Consider the following 20649-nt stretch of genomic DNA (forward strand, 5'->3'; position numbering starts at 1 on the left):
ACTGGCTTGTACAAAGCATTCTAGTAATAATTACTTGGAAGAGAATACCAGGAAATGCAAGCTGTATTGCATTTGTACTGTATTGTATTTGTACAGTATTAAAAAATTAACTATGGAAGGAACAACACTGTAGTGAATTGGGAAAAGCCTCCAACTTAATCCTTATCTTTTTTTCTTATTTTTTTAGTAATGCGCCATTGAAAAACTGATAGGAAAGTTCATGGAGCTGCTGCATAATGGACTCTTTAATTTAGTTCTGCTCCACAGTGGTAGCAGCTCATGGGGAGTTTTGTTCTATGTCTGGATACTGCACCTTTACAATTAAGAGGCAGCAAGGTATTGTTTAACCAGCTTCCTAGAATGTTTCCATCAAGGACAATGAATACCATGTGAAATTTTGAGGTTCAAGAAAATTTTTAACAAGGTCCTTTATAAAAAAGTAAATTCCCATATGAAAGCAGAAGTAATCTAAGGTACTGGAGAAGACCTCTTCTTGGACTGGTAACCAACAGCAGTGTTTCTTCTACCTACTGTATATGTGTAGCATCAAGCATGCCAGGTCGTTCGCCCATGTTGCTCCATCTGAACACATTAGCCCTCTCCTCTTGTCATCCAGACTGTCAGAACAGAAAGCAAATGAGGGGGAGACTGGAGGGTCCTGCTGGCATCTGACATTCATTTATTAGGTTCTGTCCTAAAAGAAATAATTCCACTGCAGGCAACCCTCAGAGGCCTCTAGTACTCGCACACAACTCACACATCCCTACTCACACCCACCTACAGAGGTCAAGCAGACTGTGACATGTGAGTCATTTCCACTCTGGCCTTGTAGTTTGGAGAGTCACTGAATCTTAACTAGCATGTAAGTATGACAAGCTGTGCGCTCAATGAATTACACCCATAGCCAACCAATTATTGAGCTTTCTTGTAAAAATGTGAACAGCCCATTTTTACTTTAATCAGTAATGAATTATAAGGCTTATTAGCTTAAACCACTCTTTGTTCTAGCAGTCAACCACACTCTCATCTCCATAGGTATTAACTTGCAATTTAGCACTTGAGGAGCAGATCATCAAAGTCTCTTGGCATAAACCACTTAGAAAAAGATATCCAAATGGGAATCCTGACTCCATATTCAATGTTGATATATATCTAATTAAAGCATGTTACTCAACAGCTCTGCCTATACATCAGTATAACATAGTTTTATTACACACAAGTAAATGTTTTGTTTTCTCTTTGTCATGTAATGGTTTTGGAATGCAGTATTCCACATTAAGGTATAAATATGAACAAATGTCATATGCAGTGTAGCTGCCTGAATATGTAATGCAAGGAAAATAATTAAGAACTTTATCATCCATCCATTTTCTAACCACTTCATCCAATTCAGGGTTGAGGAGGAGTTGAAGCCTATCCCAGCAGACAACGGGCACAAAGCAGGGTACACCTTATACAGGGGGCCAGTCCGTCTCAGGGCACACGCAGACACAGACACAGACATCTGTGGCCAATCACACAAACTGGGGCAAATTTCCCAGTATGTCCTTAGACTGTAAGAGTAAATCAGAGCACCCGGAGGAAACCCACGAACACTGGGAACATACTGTACAAACTCTACACAGACAGCATCCCAGGTCTAGAATTGAACCAGGGCTCCCAGGAGTACACCCTCCACCCTACAGGATTCCTCTTTTAGGAAAAACGGCAACAGGCTGGACTTTGGTGTGTGGTTACACAAGTAAAATACTGCAATTACCATTAGAATATAATATTTTCTTCCACATCAAAGCTTCCTTTCATCAAAAACAATAGTTTAATTACTATTTTCCTATCAAACAGCAAAACTTTCAGGTTAGTTTTTCATGGGAAGTGTAACCCTCAGCTCCTGATACATTTTTGGGTAATTCTGTTATCTCTGTTTAGTTTTCTTTTTGTCAGCATCTACATTTTAAATGTTGGTCAGGTTTCCTCTCATCTTGGTATTAATTTTCAGTATAATGCTGTTGGATTTCAGCTTTATTTCAAGAATGACTATGTGTCCGACACTAATTTAGATATCTTTATTCTTGCAACCTATTTATCATTTGGAGATCATTTGGATATCACAATATTTATAGTTTAATGATGATAAAACAGACGAGATCCAAAATCGTGACTTTAGTATGATCATCTGTGATCTGGAGATTAGGTGAGATAGCAGTAAACTATATTGCAATTTGCCTTACATGACCTATGTATTGTTCTTTCTTTGTTCTCTGATTTTTAAGGTGTTTTGGGTTGTCTTGACTTGAAAGGTGCTATGTAAAATAAATTGGATTATTCTTTTCACTTCATCTAGGTTTTAACTGAATGCGGTATTAACAAACACAATAAAAATAACTACTTTTTAAAACAAAACTGTTTTCAATTCTCATTTATTTAAGATAATTTGATAATAATAAGTAAATTTGAATTCAAGGATGTTTTAAGATGTGATCTTTTACTGATGTGTGGAATGAGATACAGAGTGGGTCATATTGTGCCAAGCAACTTGGATTTAAAGGGCACTTGAAGAAAGTGAAATCGCCTGTGCTTAGGGTGGAGGGGACATATGCTTACTTGTTTTAAAGAAGCACCAGATGGCGCATTTGTTTTTTAAATCCTTCCGAAACATGTCCAAATAGAAACATACAAATATGTAACAGCTGTGGCTAAAGTCCCTTCCTCTTTCAGGGTATGATTGTATAACTTTATTGTCCGTGTGAGTGTCAGTGGTGATCAGATGATCAGATGCACATGCTCATGTGATTCTTGACAACACTTAAAAGGATGGTCCAAAACCTCACATAGCAGTGTGTCAGCCCCATGTGACAATGACTAAAGTCAGCTACAGATCCTGAGAGATTGAAAGTAATGGTATATAAAATGTCTCATTGTGGTTTCTGGCGTGCAAGGTGCCATAAGGTGAACAGTGCAAGGTGGCAATAAGCTTAGTAGAAGTAACAGAAGACTTTAAATAATCATTTTATGAGCCTGGTACAGTAGCTAATACAAAAATGTCAATGATATTTTTGAATGTGTAATGTATGATAGCCAGCACAAACCAGTAGCCGACTGTTATTCTGGTCTGCTGAAGATAATGCACATGAAATGTTAATACTATATTGTCATTGCATTTCCATGGGCTGAATGTTTTATCTTCAAAATTCAGTAGCATTATTCACATTATAATACTGGATGATCCTAAGACTGAAATGTTGGTATAAACCACAAAGAATTTATTTATATTGAGATTTATGTATTTTTCCTCATATCAGTCATCCACAAAAGCATAAAAAGTCAACATCCATTCCAGATGCTCATTTCATTCTACACATTGGTATAACTTGGTTGTACAATGGAAGAACATGTATTTCTGAACTCCCACTATTCTGTCTGTTACTTTTAAATTGGCATTTCGTAATTAGAGGTAAGTATTACTTCACAGATGGTAAACATTTACTCTCCATGTGACATCACCTTTCAATGATCTTACTTATTCAGAGAGGCTTTCAGAGTGACTTTGTGTTTATTCAGTTCAAAGCTTGTTATATAACAACAGAGGCCCAAATTATCCTTGGACTTGATTCATGCAGTCCCCCAGCTCTCACCAATTGACAAATCTCTTTTTAATTTCTACATTCATTTACAGATTGCTGCTTATCACATATCCCTCTGGAAGAGATTTCTATCTCTTTATCCCCCTTTTGCCCTCTCCCTGCTTTCGGTTCTTAGCTGTTCTGTTTTGAGGTTTCCTCACCTCACCTCTCTCCCTCTTGTCTTTGCTCTCTCCCTATCTCCTGTGCACAAATCAAGATGGCTTCACTCTCAAAACTTTGCTTTATGTTTTTTTTCTATTTTAAAGATAAGGACACGACACTGTTATACTTGTTAAGCATTTTTGTATCTGCAATGAAATGTACAATATACAATCTATATATATATATTGACAGGCATTAAAAAATACTAAAATTGTTTTTAGCATTTTTATTTTCTTTCAGTCTGTGATTCAGTGTGTGACATTTTCTAGTGGAACTTTGATCTAGTAATCATTAACCATTGCTGTAATAAGATCTTAAAGCTCAATCATGTTAAATACATTTCACTTTTTAGAAATATTTAAACAGTATATCTCAAATACAAGTTTATAGAAATATGTATATATCTAAAATTATCCAAGTTTTCTAAATATAGTAAACGTATAAGTATAGTTTATGACTACTGTATACAGTATAGTATATAATATATAGTATATAAATATAAAGTATAGTATATATATGTAGTAAACTATAAATATATTTTTTTCTGATTTTCTAGGTGTATTGAAGACATTCAGAATACACTATTCATGGCTGAAATACAGTCATTGGTTAATGTTATGGTTAAATTACCAAATACCAAAAAGAAATATTGTTCATTCTGTCCTTTAGTGAGCAATTTCTGTTTTCTATTTTAGCTGTTCATTATTCATCAGAGATTACTAGTGATGGCTGATTAAGCCCATGACCTTTATATGAGAGAAAAAAGATAAAGTAATCTTGATACATTCAACCGTCTAACAATAGCAGGAAGAAAAAAAAACAAGAAAATAGTTCTTGATTTTGAAATGCTCATTATAAGGTGAATACAGCTTCTTCGAGATACATGAAAGACTGTTTAAATACACATTGATCACGCCTTAGCTTTTAGGCTAATTGTAGATTACTGGAAGATAATATGAATAATGTTGCAGTAAGAGGGGCAGCCAGCTGGGTTCTGACGGCACTTTATTTAAAAAGCCATTTTTATTTCTAAGATATTTTAATATTTTATTTTAGTACAGTGTATGTTTCATACTGATGTTACATTAAAATGCTTTTATGTTGTGTTAAACTATTTGGAAATGGATGGTATTAAAGGGGGTTTTCTAACAGGGATGTGATTCTCAGGCATAGAGAACTCATGGTTCTGTGCAATTCTTTTTCAGGCAATGTACATGTTCTATGCCCTGGCTCTCGTTTGTGATGACTACTTTGTGCCCTCTCTGGATAAAATTTGTGAAGTAAGTCCTGTCCCTTTATTATATCATCCTGAAACATGCGAATGCTTTCATTTTCATTTTCAACATTTACTGCACCACTCATGCCAGGTGAAAACAGCGGAGCTCCAACCATCAGTGAGCTCAAGCCTCTTAACCACTGCTGTAATCTTGAAGCTCAATCACGTTGAATAAATGTCACAACTTTATAGAAATATTTATATCTAATCTAAAAATATATTTTTCTGATTTTCTAGGTGTACTGTATAAGCTGAAGAAATTCAGAATATACTATTTATGGCTGAAATACAGTCATTGATTAATGTTTGTTGTTTAGCTGAGCTAAATTTATACCTCTCTTGATCCAAGCATTAGGATACATTCATCCAAAATGTCGAATTAGGCTTGTGACTTTTTCCCTTGCTTGTCTGCAGTACATTGATTTACATTTGGACTTTCTAAGTGCAATGAAAGCTTTTCTCTGACATGTTGACTTCTGAATGATTGACTCAGAGGCTAACATTTGTAAATTTCCAGTCGTGGCAGGATGCAGTTACAGAGCATTCCCATGCTACCCAAATAAGCAGATTTTCTGACTTGAATTTCTTTACGGTCTCTTGAAAGACTTGAAAGAGTGTGCACATTTCTAGGTACATTGTGAAACCACTGAATTAATTGTTTTATGATAACGCTCGGTAGTATATCGTACCATTTGAAATACATAATTAATATCAATCCCCTCTCTAATGAAGTGTAGTCATAATTAAGATTTCATGATTTTGTATTATTTTTTCTCTCCAGCGCTTGCACCTCAGCGAAGATGTTGCTGGAGCCACCTTCATGGCAGCAGGCAGTTCAGCACCCGAGCTCTTTACTTCAGTCATTGGTGAATTACCCACTTTTTTAACTGACAGTCTTCACTTAAAGATTTTTCACATTATGTACACCTGATATTTCATCATGCACTATTTAAAAAAAGAACACTGGACTATTTGGGCAAAGCTAAGCCTATTAGGCCATTTGTATTTTGAACCACAATGCAAGAAAAGTACCGCACTGAGCTCACTGAAACTGAGGTTTCGGAATATCATGTTTCCCAAAGGTAACGGTCTAACGGTTCTTGCACTGCTCTTTCTTACTTTAACACATCTGTAACCAGTGTCAGAGGATATCATCTCATGTGAATAATATACCTTCTAACAGGGATGTTATCCTAGGATACCCCACCCACTCAAACTTCATGGAAAACATGTTTTTCCTGGCAGAAGTTCAAGGACAACAGCTTTCTTTTAATTTGGATCGCCCATCCCTCCCCACACACATACACCCTCTCCTGTTCTGTCATTTGGAAATGTGAGGCAGATGTCTGATGTCTTCCCACTCATGAAGAATTTAATGAAAGGGGCTTACTTGTGGACTGATGTTTTCAGCAAGCTTTCCCCAAGTAAACCAAACAGACTTCCCAATAAATCTGAATGTCCCTTTGGTATTTTTTCCTTTTCTAAATCTTAAACAATTCAACAGGATTTTCTGGCTAGTCTGCTCTGGGAAAGGATACTTTCCCCCAGAAGAATTTTAATTGGATAGGAGGAAATTAGCTTCATCCACCCATAGCAGGGAAAATTACCATCTTTTAGAATGATCACAGGTTGGAGGCAAAGCTATCTCATCGTCGCAATTAAGGAGGGTTATTTTTAATGAAAGTTTACTATACAATATGTTTCCTGTGCATTTCTGAGGTGACAGTCTTCCTGAGATCACCAGGGTAAGAAAGAAATTAATACTTGTTAGGTGGTGGAACATCCAGGAAAGATTTTCTTTTATACTGGTAATGCAGTTATTGAAGGTTTCTTAAATAGTGGCATTATTTTACTATAGAAGGAGGTCTAAAGAATACAAATGAACATTTTATATGGTCTATACTGACAATACGGGTTCAAGTTAGGAACTATCAGCTGCAATGGAACAAGCAGAGGTTAGTTCCACACTGAAAAGAGGAAAGAAAAAAAATGGAAATACAATGTTTCAGCTACAGAACTTCACACCTTGATCCACACTTCTAAAGAAGGCTCCACAACTTTGGTTTCAAAGTTGGCTTCCTCACCAAGATTATGTTTTTCTTCTTTCTTTCCACTTTACAGCCTGAAACTAGCTTCCTACCAGAAAGACAGCAGATAAATTCGGTTGTTGAGAAAGTGAGAAGAAGAAACAGCAAATCGATCAAAGAACTTTTGAGCCATGGATCTTAGAGAGAATTCAAAGTGCTATGAATGATCTCCATTGGCCAGACCATGAGACTATAGGACTTTCTGCTTTTTATCTCTTCTGTGCTCTCTTTCCCAGTTGAACTAATGATTAAATCAACTTAATTTTTTGTTGTGTCTTTACCAATTAAGGACTTTAAAAACCTAGAAATCCTGCAAGACTATGAATCTCCCAAACTGAATTTGCCCACCACAGGATTATAGAGTCAACTATTCCTATAGCTGTAAAAAAACTTCAGTGTGGCTGCAGTTGACATATGTTTGGTGAAATTGAATATAGTGCAATAATTATCCATTGTTGTTCGCAATTAACAAATATTAGATTGTAACCATTCGTTGATCTTGTCATGCTCAATTGGTATTACTAAGGCATTATTGATTTTATTGTGGGGAACATTCACTGGGGAAGCTGGAGTACACTGGAGATTTCAGTCAATAAAATCAATAATGGTAGTTTAAGTATTCAAAGCAGAGGCCATTACAACATTAAACTGTTATTTTGATTTCCACATAAACAAGCATCAGATTCATACCCAGCAGTAGTCTGTATTTTTATTGGCTTTGATGTATTTGCTCTCTGATATACGGTACTCAGTGTTAGTATTGCTGATCTTCCTGTTTATGTGAAATCTAATAATAGCATATAAAAAGAACAGAGTGGTGGGGTGGCTCTTACTATACAGTGGTCTCACAGACCTTGTCATGAGTTGAGTTTGCATGTCCTCCCTGTGTTTGTGAGGGTTTTTGTGTTCATGTGCCAGTGCTCCATTTGTTCTTCCCACCTCATTACTCTGCATATTCAGGAGTGACTCTGGTGTCTCTCTGGTTTGCATTTAGATTCACGAATCTAAATAGATTCACGAATAGGACACATACAGTACAATATACAGTATCTAAAAACTACAGAATAAAAAATGCTCAACTGCTTGGTTTTGAAGCATCCTAGGTCAGATTTAAGGACTCTAGACATGATGTTAATAAAAATTGAGAGCTTATGCAATAAAAAAATTGTTAAATATGCTTAAGCATCTGAGACAAAAATGTTGCATTTTAATGTAACTTTATTTGTTTCTGTTTTTCAGGTGTGTTTATCACCAAGGGAGATGTGGGTGTTGGAACCATTGTGGGATCAGCAGTTTTTAATATCCTCTGTATAATTGGAGTCTGTGGGGTATTTGCTGGACAGGTAGTATTAGTCTTTTCCTAAATTTTAGCACTTTCTGCATGCCTGCAATAAGAGAAAAGGAAACAGAAGATAAGCTTTAATGATTTCAATGTAGAACAGACTTCTTTGAGTTTTGAAATAATTTCTTCAAAGGCAATCTATTTTTTTTTCTAGAGCACAGACACAAAAGGGAACGTCTTATGTTCATGTAGCTTTCATTTGTAGTATTTCCTAATGCTAATGTAGCTTATTCCAAAATGTCATATATTTTAAGACTTTAAAGGCACTATTTGACCTTGTTTTGTTTCTCTAACTATATTTTCTCATCCTTCACTCAGTAACCGAGTAACTACAACTTAATCACTTATATGCAGTATTTGCTGAGTCAAAACATAAAGTGTTCCGCAAAATTGTTTTCAACGTTCCAGATGAAGATGACAATGAATCAATTATATAAGTACTGTAGATTTTCCACCGTACATATTTTTTGCTATGTACTGGTACCAATTTGAATCAGATGAATCTCTCCTTAAAGCAGACATATGTTTTTACATTTGTATTGCATTTAATTTTGCATAAAAGCCACAACTTTGTGATACCATTATAGTAACACAAACTATACTAGCAGAACACCTTTTTCCAGCTGTGGAAATCCACAATTCCATGAATTGTGATGACTGAAACTGAAATAAAGACAAATCGTTTATTCTGCTGTTTTCTGCAGTAACAGCTAATGGTGAGACATACAAAATAAGACACTCCAGTCATATTTCTTTCTTCTTTTTGTAACAGATTTTGGCATCCCCCTTGCCACATTTCAAAAGGGCCCTTAGAGTCCTGCACTGTAAAGCTGAGCTTTGCAGAAATTGGCTGTTTCTTTTTTGTTTTTCTTTTCTTGTGCTGGCTCAGCTAAAGCTTGTGATGTTTGATATCTGCAGCCAGTCTCTGTGACAATGTGGCACTAACAATAGACATCACAAGAGTCTTTATGAGGAAAGTGACCCAGCAGGACACACATAATATGGTCTGACAGCTCTTAAACAGTTATTATACACTAGCCTTAGCTCAGATGCCACAGCTTTTCTGTACTTTCTTTTAAATTTCTGAGGCATTAAAACTGACTTTCTCCCTTTTCTGTTTCCACCTCATATTCTAGTGAGACTACCTAATGATTACACTGTAAGCAGATGTATAGTATGTATGGAACACCCTTTTGCAGTCTTTTGTCAGTGCCATGTTAAGAAGCCAGACATGGTAAAACAGAAAAGGCTTAGAAAATCATAGTGCGAGGATTACAGTACATCCCATACGATGATGAGTTTTTTAGTAATGAGTTTTATTTCTGCTCAATTGGAACAATGCACAGTTAACATAAGAATTACAAAATGCAAATAGGGATTTTATAGCTCAGATATCCTTCCTCAGTCTCTCTAACTCTACTCTCAAACTGTCACCTGCATGATAAATCATCTCTGTTTTATTTTTTAAATTAATTAAACTCTACTCTTAATGTACAAACGAAAAAACACTTTGAAAACATTACAGATTTCACAATGCAATAGTAAATGTAAATATATATGGAATTTGTGGTTTATCGGGCTGACTGTTGGTTAGAAGACAATTAAAGTATATTAAGGCATGTGACTAGGCCTGGTCATAAAACATGAAACACTACACAAACTTTTACACAGATATAAAAGTCCACCTGTGTATACAGTATAAACTGTATAGACTTTGCATCCTGTTTGCAGTATAAAAAATGCTTTTTTAAAACACTGATAGAATATATCTAAAAGCTAAAAGCTGTAGTAACTGTAATAAAAAACAACTTACTGTATAACTAAGAAGAGGGAAAACATTTGGTAAGTACTTAAAAAATGACAAGCAATACTCAGCACATGATAATGCTTATATAACAATTTAATATATGTAAGGGCTACATACCAAGCTTAAAGTGTGATAATGTAAGTGGAACAAATGACAATGTTCGAAAAATGTGCTATCAGTCATGATAGTAACTTCAAAAAGATTACGCAACAGGAATATTGTTTGTATAAGAGGAAGGAAGCAACTTAGAAATGTGAAAGGTTTCCTGAGCCTCATGACTGATTTGGATTTGACAGAATTTGCATTATCTATATGGCATTCTCAAAGGCTACTGTAGGCAGTGCACTGGATGGCTGTCAAAAATGAGAGATGTTCTGTTACTCCGACAAGGTCACCACTGTGGATTAAATATGTTTTTCATTCTGTGATCATTCTAACACTTTGCAACGATAGCTGGACAACAAGTAGACATTTCTCTACAGGGCATTCTCTGTATCTGGCTGGGTGATGACCTCTGTCTGGAATAAAAAACATGTTATTGTGCTGTGAAGGCAAACTAATGGTTGAGCCACATCGGCTTGAGAAATCGTTTTGCAGTGATGTCAGTAAAAACTAAAACCTGTTGGAAAGCTCAAAGTAGAATAATTGCCTTCTAATTATCAACAACATCACCTAGTCAGTATGGAAAACAAATGTCCTCAATATAGGATGTATGACTGTGGCATGTATTTATCTATTAATCTATTTAATTATGAGTAACATATGTTTCAGTAGAACATTCTGAATTTGGTATATTTCTTTGAATTGCTAACACTTTGGGATTTTGATGGTGATTTAAAATGTTATCTGAATGGTTTAACTCCGTTATTTTAGAATCAATTGTGATATTCAGATGAGATATTGAAATTATTTATATTTTAGAATGTTTGGTAAAAACAAATGTCCCCTGTGAATATACAGTTTTAAAAAAATAATAAGAGAGGGACATACTTTTGCAAGACTGGACAATACCACAAATGTAAAACAAAACTGGAAAAATGACTTTAAAAAAAGCAAAACCAAATTAAACAAGTAAAACCAAAAATATAAATTTTACATTAAAGGCTATATTGGAAAGACTATTATTTTAAGTAAGATTTATTTAAGTGACTATTTAAGTCCACATATACAGTATGATACAGCACACTATGTGAATACTGACAAAAATACTGAATTAGCAGATCTCAGAAGAACTAAACTAGACTCATGAAACAGGCCCTCAAGACAAACTACAGCTAAACCATTCAGAATCTTATGTGTTAGCATGAGAACATTAATTTAACAAATGATATATGTCACAATGCCTTTGACATATGTTCATACTACTGATTTAAGAGCAATGAAAAAAATCTTAGAATGAGTTTCAAATTGAATATTTAGTTTTGCTTGAACCACTTAGAAAACTGTTATTATGGAATAAGCATAAGCATAAGAATAAGAATAGCATTTTACAAAGTAAACTGATATTTGTCAGAATTGATCAAATGAATTCCAGAAACCCTGAGGGTCACATTTATTCACACCTCTAAGTAAGATGTAACAACATGGTGATGTTTGGAAGTGCAATGTACAGTAGGCTTACAAAACGTCTGTACATGGTTTGACACTTTCAAGGACTTAATTCATTAAAAGCCAAGGTCCAGAGACCTCGAACCACTCTGGGAACCCTTCTCTGGATTTAAAGACATGCTTTAAAATTTTCATATGCCATCTGCCCCTGAATTGTGTGGTAATCTAGCAATCCTCTTCTCTCCCAGAAGCCCTTCTCCTGTAAGTTTGGGTTTCAGCCAAATTGTAATCTAAAAGTAACATTGCAGAAGAAATATGTTTTTATGGTCTCTGAATTCTGAAATTATTAAATGAGTAATGCAAGTGCATTCAAAATGACAATTCTTAGTCATAACCATTATGTGTAGGAGTAGCCTGTTGAAACCTGTTTTTCTGGGAAGGCAACAGAATCATCTGTGGTATAGAAATGCACTCAGTAACTGTGTGTGCCCTCTTATCTAATTTGTAAACTGACTTATGTCCACTGGCTTCCATCTATGAAAATTGCTGTGCCTCCTAGGCATTAAAGGCACATCAAGTGAGAAAGTGTTTTTCTGCCTGTCCTTTATCTTTCAAGCACTGTTGTACATTTCAGCAAGTTTTTAAAGATGATTTGAGAAGCCTTAAAAAAAAACACTTTAAATTACATTTTTTATATGCAGCTTGGGCATCACCTGAGATTTAGAAAGCTAGTTTTAAGAATGTGTGTTCACATTTTATTTTTTAAAGATATACAGTATAAATTTGTTTTGCTAACAAAAGATCATGGGGATGAAGTGTACTGTTAGCTGTTCTAAAAACACTAGCATTAACAGACAGAGTTATCCTTCTAAGCTCTAATATCTAGAAAATTCCCTGTTTTTCTTACCAGGACCCAAATTAAAATGAGACTAAACAATTTTGCCCAATTACAAGGGGTTATATATATTTCCTAACTAAATTCCTGCTGACATTTAAGCTAAAGATCTTTTGTGCTACAACTGAAACTAAATAGATAAAGGTGAATGATAGGAACAAATGTAGTGGATGATGATATGTGTATATATATAGTTTGTACTATATATGGACAAACCACAAAGCAAGATGTGTAATAGCTTTGAACCCCAAGTAGTGTATTATTACTGTTTGCTGTAGTCTACTCTCACAAGCCTTTTCAGAGTCAGAGGTTAGAGCTGCTCTTACAGCCTGTGCTTAATGACTTCAGAAATCCCAGTGCAGAGAGAGAAACACCAGAGGTCTGCACAGAGGTGTTAAATAATCCTTTGTCAACACAATCGGAAGAGCATGAAACCTATTTTTTCATGCCTTTAGGGATATATGTATTGCGTAAAACTGCACATTAATAAAAAATGTCACAGCTGAAAATAGTAAATTGTCATAAATGACAGTATACAAATAACTGAAATATTCCACTAGTGGTATATACAGTAAATAGGAAAACCCAATGGGTGTGCATATGACCTAGCTGTTACACAAGGTCCCTTTAAAGGTTTACCTAAATTATTTTTATTGCCAGGAGTGCACACTCCTATTAACCACATTATTGGCACATGAGGTTTAAATAAAATTATAACTCATGATTTCTGTCACATATTTACAGTAGGGAATCAATGTTGAGCAAGGCTGAAATACAGTAGGTTGTTTTAAAACACATACTACAGTTTATTGTATAAATATTTGTCCAGTGGTGGAGGGGAGGAGGTAGAGGGAATTTATCATCTGATAAATTCATAACAGTCACTGGTTCTTAATATTAATGACCTCAGTGAATTGCATGTATACAGGTACAGTGCACAAAATCACACTTTCCAAGCAATGTACCTAAATCAAACAACAAATAAGAATCCTATGCATTTGATTCACTCTTTTTCATTTTGCTGTTTTAATTTGTTATTAAATCAAGAAAACACTTTTTTTATTATTTTATACACAGTATGCAGCAATGTATTATTCCACACCTTCACTTAGCGTAAAGGTGTGGTCACAATGTCTCTGAGCTCTGTAATGACCTTTTGTATTAATATTCTGTTCAGTTGGTTTATTGGTTTTTCAGGGAAAATAAATAAAATGACAATAATGAAGTATTAAATTTATATTATTAATGAGCCATTTTGGTTTAGCACATAATTTTCAAACAGCACATTTCAATTACAAAATAATTGAAAGTCAAGCCCCTTGTACCATCAATCAGTTATTCAAGAATTAAAATGTTAGTCATGTCTTATAACTAATAAAGCTGGAAAGATTGTAATGAAAGAAGCATATTGAATAATTCCTTATCGCTTATTCTCAGGAACATATACACAGTAAAAACATGGATGCCAAGATATAAATCAACAGTATTGTTTTGGAAAGTTGGAAAGCTCATTTCACCACTTGATTGATGAGACTTGATTATATCACCAATGAACCTTAACCGTTTGTTCCTAAGGTATAATTTGTCTGTCATAACTTCCAGGCTTGTTTGGAAGTGAAGAGTGAATCCCAAAACAGCAGCACAAAGCATCTCTTGCGAAGTCATAGAGATTTCATTGCCCACATCAGATCTCACATGACTGTGATCTGATTAATAAAGGCTATCTGTTAAAGGTTTAAACAGGCTTGGGTTCCAGTTTTAGAATATGTTTTAAAATCAATAAATCTGGAAATTAGAGCTGGATTATTTGAATCCTGGTAACCATTAAGAGGCATCTATGGAAAAAAATATATTATTGTTACATATCTTTAATTTAATGCCTTTTTTAATTTTATGTGACTGTTCTGAACATCAGTTTATCCATTTTGATGCATTTTTAAAATAGAGGTCATATTTAATCATTGTGTTTCTTATCAAAAACATGCAGTGCCTCACTATAATCAGTAACCTGCAAATGTCTCACGTTTATGATTACCATAATTCTATTTTGTGAAGTTTGATTTTATTTTTTAAGAAAAGGGAATTAGCAACTATCCTGCTTATTACAAGTTATTTTGTCACCTTAGCTACAGGCAGAAGTCTGGTCACATCATTCTTTCCAGAATGATATTTCGATTGTCTTGATAGTGTATAGTTAGTAGTAATAAAGTACTGATGGTACTGGATGATGTGTATATGTGTCTTGTCTGTGTCCCAGCAGGTGCTACACAAGACTTTCAGTGAATGTGTCAGGTTGTATAATAAAGTTGTATAATGAGGTTTAAATAGATGTCTACCTATTATTGACAGATAAATCAGGAACACTTTGGATTGCAAATTAAGCTTTTTTCCACGGGAGATTCAGTGTGTTTGGTTAGGAAACAACTGTGGTCCCTACCCCTACATTGTATTCTCGGAAGAAATAAAGATAATCGATGCCCATCCTTTCCTTTGGATTTGAAGGTGGAAAGCCAGCCTCCTCTTGTTAGCTATGTATACAGAAGGATTAAAAATGATCAAACACATCTAGAGCCAGCAGCTAAGGATTACCAACCACAGAAAGGAAACAGAAATAAATTAACTTGAAGGGATTACATATTGCTGCAACTACAATAAAAATCCTCTGTTACTGTTAAAAGTAATGCTGTAATCCAATAGACACATCTGCAGGACATACAGAGGTGCCAAACTGATACTTAAATGAAACTCTCCTCAACTGTGACTAATATTTGGAGAATAATCCACCCTTGAAATTATTTTTTCAGGTATTGTAAATACAATGTATTTAGAATATTGTATTTCTTCACCCAGATCACAATGAAGACCATGCATACACTACTTTTAAAAGTTTTAATATTTCCTTTTGCAGACGTTTGTAAAATAGTCTTTCCTGATCATGTAGGGAGTTAACAAAAGCTGTGAAACATTTCCAGTAAATCTGGATAGCAAGTGATGAAAGTTAGCCCAAACGACTTAGGTTGAAGGAAGAAGATAAAGTATTATTTAATTAAATGGATTTGAACTAGACCAATTCAGACTAGACCAATTCTAAAGGTATTTATAGATCTTCAGGTATTTCTTATGTGACGACAAGAATTAAAGAGTATACTGTACTTGTTTAATTTTTTTGTTACAAATTAATGTATTTTTCTTTGTCAGTTTCACAGCACAAAATGAATTGTACATGTAGGCAAAAGGAAACCTCAAATGTCTAACATCTTCATGGATAAGGGACTTTTTACAATACTTCTGTGATGTCATCATTAAAGCAAAGTACTTGAGCTGTGAATGTGATCACTAGAACAGTCCTTTAGCAGAATCAAAAGTTATAATGTCTTAAACAAGACAATACATTATTGCTTAATGGTTTAAATCAGATTTCTATGGATTGCTGCACAGAACTAATTGTAATTCATCTCACTTTAACATATTTCATAGAAATATGGTAAGGGTACATACTGATTTCTACACATAATTATGATTAAATGATTATATATAGTCTGTAATGGTCAAATGATTATATATAGTCTGTCAATAAAGGTATTCGTGAGTGTCTTTATATATTCTTTATTCACTGGAAAGAGAATCAGTATACAGATTCAGTGTACATTGGTGTACCTGCTGTCAGTGGCATGTCATGTAGAGCAGTCAGTGGCATGTTGCTGTGGATATGTGTTCTTCTGTTCCCAGCACAGTCACATCAGTCTTAAATGACCTTTGTTATACACAAGAATGAGATGGTCTCTACTGTGACTGATCAAGCAGACTTCATGTTAATCCAGAAGCATATATATTTGTGAACTCTTCATGTTAACATGGTTTAAGATTTTTCTTAAATATTATATTCAGAATTCTGTGTAAAGCATTATAAAACTATAAAAACATTCCAATACCAACATGCAAATAACATAATAATGATATTGGACACATTTAAGCTAAAAAAAAGCTTGGGAATTTTTATGGAATGCTTCTTCTATGGGTTTGCATGCAGAGCCAAATGTAATCTTGCCAAAAAGGACTCAAAATTGTGATTAAACATAGATTGTAGATGTATTATGTAAGAAATAATTGCATGCTCTTACTGTATAAAAATCATACAAAACAATCCTATTTTTTAAGCATAAACTGTGAATTGTTATTTTATTGTACAGTGTGTTACATTCTGGTTTTTGTCTTGAGAAAATAATACCTAATGAAATGTATGTTCATAGGGAATTCAGATAGAAGCATGAAATTAACCCAGGGTTTAACATTTAGGAAATGTAATGCCTGTATGGGCATATTTGTCTCTCGTGTTATTAAGCAACATCTGTCTAACATGTTATTAAACTTTAAATGACATTCTTCACAACAACTTTCATGCTGGTCCTAATTTTACTTTCCATTTACATTTACAGGCAAGAATACAATTTCTGTACTTTTTTATAAATTGCTTTGCTACTGGTTTTTAAAACTAGATTTTATTTGAATGTCTTTTAGTCCTTGTCTGATCAGAGATGTTTTCTGATTTGCAGGCTGTCACCCTGTCATGCTACACTCTTCTTAGGGATTCTGCATATTACACACTGTCAGTGGCAGCCCTCATTGTGGTAAGTCATTGTGTTATCTGTGACAGTGACAGAAGTATTAAATACTCTTAAAATATAATTCTCAAACAGAAGTCTGATTAAAACAAAATTAATCAAATAAGCACATTTGAAGCTGGCATTCTGTCCCTGTATCATCTTTGTAGATTAAGAATACAGATCTTATTTTGTCCTGCCTGTACAGTATTTCAAAAGAATTCCAGTCCATACTTTGACTAACATTCCCAAAAAGGTGTATTATTATTGTTTTTATTGTATATTATTATAATAATACAACAAAGAAATAGCAGAACATAGGTACACCACTAGCATGATGCATACACTTACATTCTTTATATTACATTTTATTTACACAAGCTAGTTTATGACTTGATACCTAAGATGCAATAGAAATATGGTTAGGGTACATAGTGAATTCTGTATGTACCCGACATTCTATGGCTTTAAAATGATTATATCTGATCTTATATACTGTAGTTTAATTGTTCCTATATTATCACAGGGACTGATATTTATTCTGTCTCTCTTCTCTGTGCATAAGAATATAAAATTCATTTTGATGTTTTTGATGATGACAAATATTATAATTATTATTATTGTTGTTATTGTGGGGCCGCACTGTGGTGCAATGTTTAGCATTGCTGTGTTGCTTTGCTGGGGCCCTGGGTTTAATTTCGGACTTGGGGTGTTATTTGTATGGAGGTTGTATGTTCTCCATGGTAGGTTAATTGGCTTATGGGAAAAGTGGCCTTAGGTATCAGTGTACTGTATGTGTGTCTGTGTGTCTGCCCTGCATTTGACTGGGGTCCCATCCAGGGTGTACCCTGCCTTGTGCCCATTGCTTGCTGACAGAAGCTCTGGGTCCCTCTTTCACCCTGAAGTGGATGAAATGGTTAGAAGATGAATGGATTTTTACTGTGAATATAAATCATTATGTTCATTATGTTTTGGTTGAAGGTTGCAGGATAAGTGTGAGGTGCACATATTTATACACTGCTTTTCAGAAATACTCATTCTCTGTTTTGCATACCTTCAGTTCTGTAGCATGATGCCAATACACCTGGAAATCTAGCATGGCAAATCACAGTTCCTTACTCTACAGTATGTCAGTAGTAACAGTCTGATATGTAGAGAAGTTTCTCCTGACAGTTGTCTATGTTTTTAACAGAGTTAGATGGTACAGTATGCTACTTTGATATCTGCTTTGAAAATAGTATTGTTTAAGACCTACCCTAGACAACTACCCTAGAAATATCTGATTATATATGACTATGCACCATATTTGCTGAAGTTGTAGTATGCATACTTAAGCTGTATGTGAGAGATGCAAATATGCACCTGTAGAAGATGTGAAAAGTGTTTTTTTTTATTTATTACCAAAGTCAATTAGTTTTGATTAGTGTTGCTGGTTTTGCTTTGGTATGACCTGGTATAAACTAGAAACAAACATTTGGTTGTTGATTATGTGTACAGTAAGTGCAGCATAATAAAAGAGATTTCTGAAAGCAAGATTTGATTATCACCTATTTTTTTGTTTGTTTCCCATATGACATCTGAATCTGTACATTGATGTTAATTGAATTCCTTTTAGTGTCTTTTAAGTGTCTTAAGGGACAAGAGAAAGCCACATTATGACATTCAAGACAGTAATGGAATTCTTCATAATCTGTTCTGAAGACTTTCTGATGACAGAAAGGGAATTTATATAGCTACTTAAGTTTTTTTTTTTATGACTACTAGTACTGGGTCTTTTCCGCCACCTTGTGGTTATAATATAACAGGCCATTTTCCATCCAATCCATTATACATTCTCAGTTTGTCATGGTAATTTTGGTAGAATTTAACAGACACCCTTATATAACCAACAACTCCATAACAGAAACATGTCCGTTTTCTTCCTTTGTCACCTTATGCTCGTAACTGACTGAAAGCAGAAGCTGTTTTAGACATGTAGATAGTTATGTAACCCTTGACTCTTTAACGTGTCCCAAACAATTGCCAGTCCTAGGTCTGGGGTTAAATCAAGTAAAACCAACAGTTATATTTATTCATCCTTTATAACTACATAACTTAGCTTGAGGACACCTTCTCATTTACAGTGATGATCTGGCCAATAGGCTTGCACCACTGTTGGGATTTTGGATGCTCTAAAGAATAAAATAAAGGTGTCTCTGGAGCAACAAGTTTTATAAGAAATAGATTCAGTTTCATGGTGGCCAGTAGCTGAATTCTAGTCATTTTTTCAAAACTTCTTTGTGCGTTATTTTCTGTCAAATTAAACGGACTCTTTCTGTAAAATTAGAGTAACTAGACCACGACTGACTCATCTCAGCTGAATCAGTATTATTGGTAAATAGTTCAGGTGGGTAGCTGTGTCAGCATGCGTAGGCTGCAAAGGAACAAGTAATAGGTTTATTCCATGCTGAGAAAAGAAGAAAGAGAACACAACGTTTCGCCGTGGAGCCTTCATCAGGTGTAAGAAGCCCTGCCCTGTCTTTCTTTCACACATGAAGAAAGCTCCATGGCTGAAACATTGTGTTTTCTTTCTTCTTTTTTTCAGCATGGAATAATCCTATTACTTGTTCCATTATTGGTAAATATCTATCAGTATTAATAAACTTTTCATTGAGCTAACTAACCATTTGTTTTATCTGTCACAACAGTGATTTGGTACGTAATTGAAACTGATAAATGGAAGGATAGTAATTTATTCTCTGCAAAAATCCTTAGGATTGCTTGAGAGATTAGAGAATTGGTGGTTGCAATAGCTCATTTTGAAGCTTATCGCGGCTACTGTGCATTTATCTGACTGAGGAAAAGCCATTCAGTGTGAGTCTTAGAGGCCCTAGTGTTTTACCAGGCTAAACTACTGTTATACTTAATTAATCTTGAGAGTTCATGGCCAAACCAAGTGTGTCAGTGATTCATTCACATTACCATCCTAGTACTTGATGATGCCTCATACTTCTATTTAATTGAAACGTGCCAAGAAGTAACAGGATTGTAATTTGCGACTGATGGGTTGAAGTTTTCATTTATTCCAGTCCAAAGTCACAACAGGAGGCCTTCGGAAAACCAAGCATTGCAAGTCCTGGAGCTAATGCTGCAGCTCAGCAGGGAACATTCTAATTTTCTAGCCAGAACACACAGAACCAGATACTTGAGATTTTGTTTAAAGTTTATTGAACTTTTCCTTTTGCATTACACTTGAAATCTAAAGACTTAGTCTAAGTTTTTGTGTATGTAAATTTCAAAGCTTTTGTTTTTCTTCAGACAGGAAACAGCTC

At 34.7% G+C, this 20649-nt stretch overlaps 1 protein-coding gene across 1 annotated transcript in view; it reads left to right on the forward strand.

The window, feature by feature from the left end:
* Positions 1–20649, forward strand: part of slc24a3 (solute carrier family 24 member 3) — a 108847-nt gene that overhangs the window by 72121 nt on the left and 16077 nt on the right. Inside the window, exons 4-7 of the mRNA XM_088609664.1 lie at positions 4988–5062; positions 5840–5924; positions 8385–8488; positions 17291–17365. Coding sequence (XP_088465790.1) covers positions 4988–5062; positions 5840–5924; positions 8385–8488; positions 17291–17365 — 339 coding nt within the window. The remainder of the gene's footprint in view (positions 1–4987; positions 5063–5839; positions 5925–8384; positions 8489–17290; positions 17366–20649) is intronic.

Source organism: Lepisosteus platostomus, chromosome 17 (assembly GCF_059453375.1).
Source record: "Lepisosteus platostomus isolate fLepPlt1 chromosome 17, fLepPlt1.hap1, whole genome shotgun sequence".
NCBI classification, from domain to species: domain Eukaryota; kingdom Metazoa; phylum Chordata; class Actinopteri; order Semionotiformes; family Lepisosteidae; genus Lepisosteus; species Lepisosteus platostomus.